Genomic DNA, 10,249 nt, shown 5'->3' with positions numbered 1-10,249 from the left:
TGTTGGTATCTACAATGAAACATTTAGTGAACTTTTGAATAACTTGTTAAATAAAAGCAAAATCTCATGTGACCATGTAATCTCAAGTGATTGCAAAAAACTAACTGACCTTCTTTGCCACTGCCTGCCATAGTTGATACTTGTTATTCATGAGTAATGGAGGAATGGATACTAAAATATTTACTCTCTGATTCATCATCAAACATATTCACTTGTTTCTTTTTCACAAGCACCATTTTCACAATCCTGTGAGATTTCTCAGTTACACATGAGTTTGCTTTTATTATTGAAACATTATTTTAAACACTTCATTAATTAAGTCTACATAACGGAAAAGAACCATAAATCATGTGACTATTGGTGTATCATTTTCTACAACAATTACAGTAAGAAAATATAACATACAAATGTACAAAACTGAACATAATACTCAGTAAGGGGTAAGATCAATAGTTTATTGTACTACGGGGGGGGGGGGGGGGGGGGGGGGGGTTGAGCCATTTTAGCTCTCATCCTACAAAATCTGTTTTACTTTTAATGGATGTTTTGTACCCCTAAATACAAATATTCCTTTTAAAATGTCAAGTTGAGAAATGGAAGAATTTTTACTAGAGTAAATGCATGGCATTAAAATAAAGTAAAGTAAACAACTATTTTTTATTCACTACATACCGGCTTTATATTCACAGCACTACATACTACTACATACTGATTTGAAAATGTGTACATGGTTTGAAGCAATTTTCAATTTTAGCCAATTTAGTTAGAAGGGAGGTGGGGGGTGGGCTAAGTATAGGAATTTAGTTTTTTATCCTACATTGAACTATTGATCTCACCCCTAAAGCTTAATCTGTTCACACCTTTATTACTAAATCTTTACTTCTGCCATATTTGTTTTTAACTCGCCTTGTGCATCATGATTTTATAAAACTTCACAAAATACATTTTTGAAAGCAAATCTCATGGAAAGTTTAACTTGTATGCATTCACAATAATACTCTTAAGTTCATAAACTTTTTCTCTGGCTTACAGGGTACTCTTGGCTTTTTTCCCTAAAAATTCATATGCTAGCTCTCCATACATGTATGTGTATAAACACACTTGTTGACTAAATTTGCAGGTTTTGAAAGTAAACATCACATATAATGCATACTGTATTCAGTGTATTGTCTATGATATTTAATAATGATGTGACCTTACGTGTAAGTTTACATTGCAAGCTAGGAGTTTTTGTCTCCTAAATAGTAAGATTTGAATGATTTAGTAAAACATATGGGGTGCCACCACTCGAAAATTTACAGTTTACTTCATTCATCCAAAAACTGCTATCTTATAATATTATTTTCACTTAAAGAATATCAATACAAGATATGTGCCATGTTTGGAGTTACCAAATATGGTATGTGCCATGTTTGTAGTTACCATATAAGGTATGTGCCATGTTTTAAGTTACCATATAAGGTATGTGCCATCTTTGGGGTTGCTTTATATCAGCTGTACACATTTTAGAGTTGTCTCACAGACTTGTGATTCCCATATTATTTTCCATTGCATGGACATCATTATAAAATAAATTATACGATCAGAAGATCTCATAAAAGAATAATCATATAATAGACATTTTGTTTCCTTTTAAGAATTACAGGGAACACCACCCACCAAAATATATGTATTTTCATAAATTTTGGGGTCTGGAGAGTAATTTCATGATTTCATATATTCAGTGTGCATCTAATAAATATGTATGTCTGCTGAGTCCCATGATGCAACGGTGGAACAGTTTGAAAACAAAAGAGATGAAATAGAGTTTCAATTTGGTGTTTCTTAGAAATCATGAAATGACTCTCAAGAGCCCAAAGTTTATGGAAGTACATTTATTTCCTTGAGTAGTGTTCCCCTCGTTCTCGCAAACCAGAGCTGTTATTTCTTCCATGAACTTTGAAGTAACGAGCCTCTGGTGGGGCACGTACTGGACGGTGCCGTAAAAGAGGCCGTGGTTTGTGACGATGTGTTCCCCTTTAAAGGACTAAATATGATTTGCTGACCTTTGACCTTTTAAAAAAAAGTAGGAATGATGAAATAGACGCAGGTCTCTTGGACAAAAAGACAAGTGATGGCTAGAATAATAATTAAAAAGAAAATTAACTTGATAGATTATGTTCAGTTTAATTAAACGAGTTTCACTTCCAGATTTAGATTTGAAATGTACAGAATCTCTGGACCTAATGGTTTGACCAAATATATACATACACACAGACTAAAAAACCTCACAAAAAAATATGTAAAATCATGTGATCACCTATAAAAACTTAAAACTCGGTGATGTGACTTCAAATAGTGACAACACTGTGTAAAACTTACAACAAATTTATACATCATCTATGAGAGAAAGTTGAATAAAATGATTTAAAAAGTACACAATGAGTAATGGTCCTAATACAACTATAAACTTTGCACAAAGATCATATTCTACACTAATCTAGTCTATGCGTTTTAAGGTAGACTTCAGGGACCAATTTCTCTAAAAATTCTCTTGAAAACTTTGTAATATGAAAGGCTTGTTTGTTGGCCTTTCAAATTAAAAGAAGTTTGGAGTCCACCATTTTGTTTTCAAGGAACTTACAGCCATTATTCTATGACATTAAAACAGTATTTGGCAGCCATTTTGGAATCTAATATGCATATCATTTTGACCTAAACTGCAAATATTTGCATGGTGGACCCAGTTTTGTATACTTGATTTTAAGTAAGAATGGTTTGGCTTGGTAAAATAACAGCAAGAGATTAAGATTTGTTTATCTCTGAGGTGTATGTGACCTTAAAGGGACACAAGCTAAGTTTATAGGTTTTTGGGGATGTAATTTTTGTCTGTATATTGAAAAGTACTCACTGTATTCGTACTGATGTATACTTAACCATCACATGGAATTGACTGAATTCAAACTAGGTATTCAGATATAACTTAGAAACGATCTGATCACATAATTTGTTATAGTATCAAAAATGTACAGGAACATTCTACTGTACAATGAACAGTTCTAACAATGTCAGAACACAAAGTGTAATTTCATAGAAAGCATGCATTGATATGAACATTATACTAGAAGAGTTTAAATGAATTTTATGTCAGTATTTTCACTTTTAGTAAAATGCTTATAAACTCAGCTTGTTTCCCCTTAAACTATGATTCAAATTTAGTGTTCCCATTATACTATGACCTATGCAATCAGTTTTACTTAGTACGTAACACAAAATAATGACCAATTTTAAATCATTAATTAACATTTCTGGCAGTTTTTGTACAAAAATAATTTATAATTATCATAATTCATTTTTTCCAAACACCATTAAAGTACAGATACATATTTTCAAAAAATTAATAACACTACGTCGTCACAGCAAATTACGCTTAAAATGTTCACAAAATATTAATCTTCTTTCTCCTAAGGGGCCTTTGTTTGTTAAACAAGTAATTTTACTAGTTGGGAGAAAAAGGATTCAGTTCTTTCATAAACATCACAAATATGTTTTCAATTTATAGAAAGTAGCAATAACCATCTCATGAAATTATAAACAAAAATATGACAATTAACAAAAAGTAAAAGTCAAAAAATATATCTTGTGGATACTTTTTCTCACAAGATTTTGAGTTGAAATCTGGTCTACTTGAATTACTTTTCACTAAGTACAGTCTTTATAAAATAGAAAGACTGTTCACTGACATCAAACTAAATTACTTACTATCGGAGTTCTGTTTTTACAGTGTCAACAAAGAAATAACAGCAAACTTGATAAAAAATGGGACAACAAAACATTCTATTTTTAAATATTTACTGTCAAAGTTAATTCTACAATGTAAAAGAACATATACCAAGTCTGTGTTTGTAACTCAATAAATTGCAAAAAGTCTAAAAAAAAAAAAAATGTGCAAAGTTTGTTACTGTACGTACGTACATACATACATACATACATACATACATACATACATACATACATACATACATACATACTAAATACATACATACGTACGTACGTACGTACGTACGTAACAGTAACAAATATTTGACACATTTTTCAATGTTTTGCAATTTATTGCGTTACAAACAAGGACTTGATATAAGTTCTTTTACATTGTATTTCCAAGTAGATAATGTACTAGAGTTGTTTTATCAATTAAAAATCCCAGATAAATAGCTCAATTTTCATCCATGTGGTCACTTTTAATGACTTCACATTGGACGTGGGATGTAATACTAGCAATGCATAAGCCAGTAATTAGGAACCAAGTAAAATCAATGGGTTACTTATAGGATAGGTTACTATAACATTTCAGAATTGTGATGAAATGGCAAAGATGCCAAAACAGAAACATGGTTTCAGTTTCTTGCACTAGTTATTTCTTCTTTGTTAGGCCATTTTTTGAGAAACGTAACAAAAATAAATGTAATATGATTTGATTTCCTTTTGAGAGGTGGGTTCTTTGCATCCATACTGAAAATGAAACTGATAAAATTTTGCATATTGTAGTATTGAAGGATTGTGAATGCCAGTGGGTTGGTTGTCATGGCAATGTTTATACCGTGTATACAAAACAGTTATCAAAGACCACAAAAAAGGGGTGCTACCAGAAATTATTTGTTCTACAATACCACAAAATGTGTTATACAAATGATGTGTTGTGTCGAACTGTACAATATTTTACCCACAACTCTCTCTGATTTGTACTGCTGGACATCATCTCCTTGAAGTCAGACAAATCTCACCTGTATACAGGATTTTGTATAAACATTTTTGCCATTTGCAAGTGTAGAATTGACACTGATGAGTTTCTGAATACCTTTTTTCATTAGTTCTGGGTAGCAATTGTAGAAATTTGTCAACAGATTTTCTTGAAAGACATGCAAAATATTTGCCATGAAATTATGGAAAACATATGCACCAGTTATGACTCTGTCAAAGATACAGATTTCTCTGTATAGTATAACAAAAGAAACCTATTCATACAAACTGACTACCCAAGTTAGTGATACTTTGACATTGAAAAGTTTTTTATTCAGAGTATGTTTAATTTAGTTGTTAGCACATTTTTATACAACATTTAGAAAATAATTTTGATTCTTAAGCGTACATACTTTTGTTAAATATTATTTAAAGGTAATTATTATGCTTATAATGTTGAGAAATATGGGTTATTGAAGAAGTTATAAAATAAGGAACCGCCAAGTGTACCAATCAGAGAGAGTTGTGGGTAAGATATTGTACAGTGTGTTGTGACTGGCAGAAATGAATGTCATGACAATAGGACAAATTGTACAGTCAGCATTTACAACATTTCAAAAGCAATCAGTATTTATAATTTCCACTCCACTTTCATAATATAGCTATACATCCACCCACTAGGTGCCATGTTGTACTGCATGGAGGTGCTATACCTCTTCAACACGAGCATATCAGTGCATGGCTTTACAAACAGAGCAATGTGTGTCAGTTCAAATCACAGAATTGAGGATACTTGAAACACTTCACACAGAAGTATTGTAAGAGTTAATACACTATTAGACTGCCCAACCCAACCCTGGGTACTTTAAGTACATGATACTAATGGAGGGCAATTTCAAGTTGAGGAAACACCACTAGAGGGCGGTACATCACCACAGTTGTTTGTCACAAGACAAATGACTAGGCGCGATATAGTACAACAATGTGCCACAAAAGACACCGCCGCAATATATCATGACAGCTTGCCACAAAATACACCACTAGAGGGCGATATAACAGTTTGCCAGAAGACTATTCTCCATTCAAATTATACACAATACAACACGAGAGAGCGATATAAGCATTTGCCACAGCTATTTATAGAAAGTTCAGTATTGGTTGACAATATCATCCTACACATTTTTTTTTCAGAGAGACTACATAGCTAAAATATTTTTACATCCAAATTTTAAAAATTTTGAACATCTTCCTTCAGATATTTGCCATAATTTTTTTTTCAATTACATATTAGAACATCCCTGAAAATCGGGAAGTTGTCATTTTTCTTCATTTTCTTAAACATTCAACGTAAAATAAGATAAAAAATATACATGTCCACAAAATACACAGTAGAAAATTATTACGATTTACATCAGAAAAAATTAAAAACATTTTGTTCCACTTGAACCATAATAGAAAAAAAAATTATGTAAAAACGAAAAAATGTGAGCTGCAGTGGTTGTGGATTGATGATAAATTTACATCATAATTTGACTTTTAAAATATGCATATCTCATTAAAATGTACCAAATACATCTGTATTCTAAACCATTAGTATTCATAAGACATAATTAATATTCAACCTGCCTCATTAATATTCATAAACCATCATTAATATTCATATACCACCAAGACATACATTTATCTAGTGCAACTATTACTTCACATTTGAAAACTGAAGTCTGGCCTTCCTACGTTACCACTATATTCACAAAATATATGTCACATGCAAAGTCCATCTGTTCGCTAATTTTTCATTAACTCTTCCATCGTTTAACACTTGCTCAATCGTAATTTGACCCATAATTGAATCCTATCAGACAATGTAATGGCATACAGTTTTAACTTGTTTTATAGAATTTAAGTTAAATTTGAAGAAAAGTTGGTTTAGGCATAACTTTATAATGTTGAAATTCCATGTGGAAATCAATGTTCTGGGACGTTTAAGTGATTTCATCTTATGTTGTACTTTTCTTTTCTGCAGGTTTTCATTTTCATCAAATTTTGGCCATGAACCCGCTTATATACACCCACCTAGGCATATCTTAAACTGATAGCTGTGCAGAAATTAGTGCTAAAATGTTGCAAGTTTGGTGCAACCAAAGACCATAAGTCTGCTTCAGAGCCGCTTTTCATGAGAAAGGAAATGTATGGAGTTGATATCCTGAATACAACTGGTGAAAAAATACTGATACATTTGCTTGAATTAAGTGAGGAAAGAGAAGACTTCATGCAAAGACAATATAGGTAAGGACAACAAGATAACTGATACAAAAACACCCTGCGATGTCGGTTGATGTGATGTTTTCTTCAGTTTGTTTACATCATACTGTGGAAGTTAGTGATGTTGTAAAATAATCCTTCCATTAATAAATTTAAGTAACAGTTGCACACTGTTTGAAAGTGTAGAGTTCCATTTATTAAACAAAATCCGAGCTTCCATGGGGTTTATACTTTTCGATAAAGTACCGACATTAATTACTGGGTTGTCTTTGCATGAAACTTGTGTTTTGCCAAGAGCAAGTAAACATATTGGTGTCATTTCATGAGTTGTATACAGCTTTGCAAAGTTTTACTGTCATACATTTTTAAAAACTCGGAAAATCAACTTTGTTTCAGAACCACTTTACTGCAGGAAGGAAATTTGTTGAGTTGATATCCTAAACACACAGCTATGTCAGTAAAATTGCAGGTTTAGTGCCATACATTGATTTCAAAACTCAAAAATATATTTTTGTTAACTGCTGTAAATTATCAACCAAAGTTCATGAGTCTGTTTCAGATCCATTTTACTGGAGAGTGGAAATGAGTTGAATTTAGACAGTTTCCTGTATATCCATATATATCGGCATAGATTTGAAGGAATTCGTACAAAATGTCTGAAGGACTCACAGCTGATGAATGGTAAGTACAGTTACGGTTTCTCCATAAACACATTGTGACATTTTACATTGTAAGGTTTTTTGTACTCGTTAACTGCTGAAATCATTAATTTGTGAGATTCATATTGTCTCTCACTTTAGTATGTCAGAACAAATTCACGAAAACAATGAATAGCTTTACATTGTATAACAGAAGTACAAACTGCTAAAAAAAAATCAGATGTCAACAAGTTCCAAATACTTGCAGTGTGTCTGATATTAAAAAGCAACCCAGATCTGTTGCCCATAGCCAGTGTTGTACCCAAAGCAGTCATCTGTGACCACGTTCCACTTTTATGATGGCAAATTGTAATGAAAACCATAATGTTAGAAAACCTGGGTGCAACACTGCCCATAGTATATGCATCTGTTCTTTTAGATTGGCAAGTCTTAGTACATGTTTTTTTTATCCTATTTGCCATGCAACTACTGTGGGTTCTTTGTTTTTCCTGTATTTATCGTCTCCTTTCAAATACCAGTGACCCTCCCCAGCTGACAACACTAGCATTGGTGGTCCTATCGAGTCATTCTTTTTGTTTTTACGTTGTGATGAACTATTCTCCCTGTCTCCAACATCGCCTGATTCTAGGAACACAAAATCTTGTCCTGAATTATCAGTTTCTTTGTCATCGTTTTCATCTTTGTCTTCTGCAAATGTAAATGCCATGTAACTTTGAGGTTTGGTCGCCATTGCAACACTAGCTGCAGTACTGGTGTCTGGTCCAAGGTCGACGCCGACGCCATCTTCACTGGACAAACTGAAATTATCACCATCCTCTGACCTGAGAAGATCGGGACGCACAAACCGCCAACCTGGTAATTTCTTGCGTCGTGTGGCTATGAGGCATTTAACTGGGCCAACGTGTGTATGGTAGGCAACCCTGGCTGGTCCATTGATGAGGGGTACTCCTTCAAGCTGTGGTACTGGTAGATCTAAGGTGACACCGACACTGGTACCAACCCATAGAGAACCCTGGCATGCCAACATGGAGGTAACACACACAGTTCTATTGTGGAAGAATGATTTTGTACGGCTTTCCAAACCTGTGAAGAAAAAGTGAGTAATTTTTACATTTACTTGACAAGTTGCTGATAATGCAAAAAACACTTTCTGTACAATACGCAGAAGACATCGTGTAGTACACTGTATTCCGCCATGTTGTTTTGATCACAAGAGGAAATGACTTCTAATTTTTTTGAATTAACCAAAAATTTTGTAGGTTGGCAGTAAAAAGCTTGTTTGATAAGAGCGACATTCAACCAAAAAACCCCAACAAAAAAACTGACATAGTAGCCAGTGTCCCATATGGATGAGGATTAGCTAATTTTGGATTTTAAATTTACAAAACAATTTTATCATGGCTTCATACTTGAAAAATTGAAACAACCTTAATCAAGTCTGTGCTTGTAACCAATAAATTAAGTGTGTAAAAATGTTTGTCGTGGTAACACAGTACAATAACAAACATTTTACACATTTATTAATCTATTGAAATGCATACAAGGACTTGGCATATGTTCTGTCAAGCTGTAATCCAAAATATACAAAATCATTACAGAAAACCTTTTTTCAAAAATTCCAACAGCTGTGTCTATTTTAAACTCGCAAAATTGTAGTCTTAAGACAGATTTTTGTATTTATATACGGACAATAAAGTTATTTGAATTGAATTAAATAACCCAATCCTCATGGCCACTAGAAGTGCAACCAGATTTATTCTATAAACCAAGAACATGAAATTCAACCCAACTCACATTTTTGTACAGAGGTTACTTTAAATAGGCAAAATAAAAAAAAAGTTTGTTTCCGATAATAGGTAGGTCGGTTTATTTTATTTTATCTTGCTTGTATTTTAAAAAAAATTGACCCCAAGTCACAATACTTCGTGAGAGTTTAATGAGGTATAAAAAAAAGTAAATGAAGACAATTATACAGACTGTACTGTTATAGTCTAAAAAGACCTGGTTTCTGTTAAAAGTGACTGACTGCAAACAAATATTTAGGGTTATTGGCTTATCGGAAATACACTGTTTTTTCAATGTTACTTAGTTGAACATGGTTCTTATCAAACACAATTGATCACTGATGCAAGTTGGAAATAGGAACAAAAATTATGGGGGGGGGGGAACAGTTTTAGGACTTTATAAGAGAATCGTTCCTTTTGAAATAGACCATCTTTAATTTTGTCAGTATATTCAGTGGCCATATTGGATTCTAAATTTCAGTAATTACGTGTAATGCAGGTGAAATTTTGAAGTCCATTTGCATGAATATGAACATTGTCATTCAACAAAATTGATGATTATTTGTATTTAATAGATAAACATGGCATTTGTCACAATAAACGTTTGAGAATTAAAGTTTAAATAATTATATATTATTTTATTTTACTCACAAATGTTACATTCAGGAGCAAATTGATCCTCAAAGCGTTAACTTCCTAGGTTGTAAATTACTTAATTTTGACCTCTGTTTTAAAAATGTGTACAATTAGCCCAGATTTAGTCTAAAAGGTCAGTCAATTGGTTCATTTATCTAAACAATTGCTAACCATATTACGTATAACCAT

The 10,249-nt window shown here is 32.7% G+C and overlaps 1 protein-coding gene across 1 annotated transcript in view; it reads right to left on the bottom strand.

Annotated features, from left to right (window-relative positions):
* Window positions 1-5,368: 5,368 nt before the first annotated feature.
* Window positions 5,369-10,249, bottom strand: part of LOC144451382 (rho guanine nucleotide exchange factor 10-like) — a 39,819-nt gene continuing 34,938 nt past the window's right edge. The window contains exon 21 of the mRNA XM_078142208.1: window positions 5,369-8,723. Coding sequence (XP_077998334.1) covers window positions 8,086-8,723 — 638 coding nt within the window. The 3' untranslated portion in view covers window positions 5,369-8,085. The remainder of the gene's footprint in view (window positions 8,724-10,249) is intronic.

The sequence above is a fragment of the Glandiceps talaboti genome, chromosome 21, assembly GCF_964340395.1.
Source record: "Glandiceps talaboti chromosome 21, keGlaTala1.1, whole genome shotgun sequence".
In the NCBI taxonomy this organism is placed as follows: domain Eukaryota; kingdom Metazoa; phylum Hemichordata; class Enteropneusta; family Spengelidae; genus Glandiceps; species Glandiceps talaboti.
Note: the sequence above shows the minus strand (reverse complement) of the source record. Positions and strands in the feature narration are given on the sequence as shown.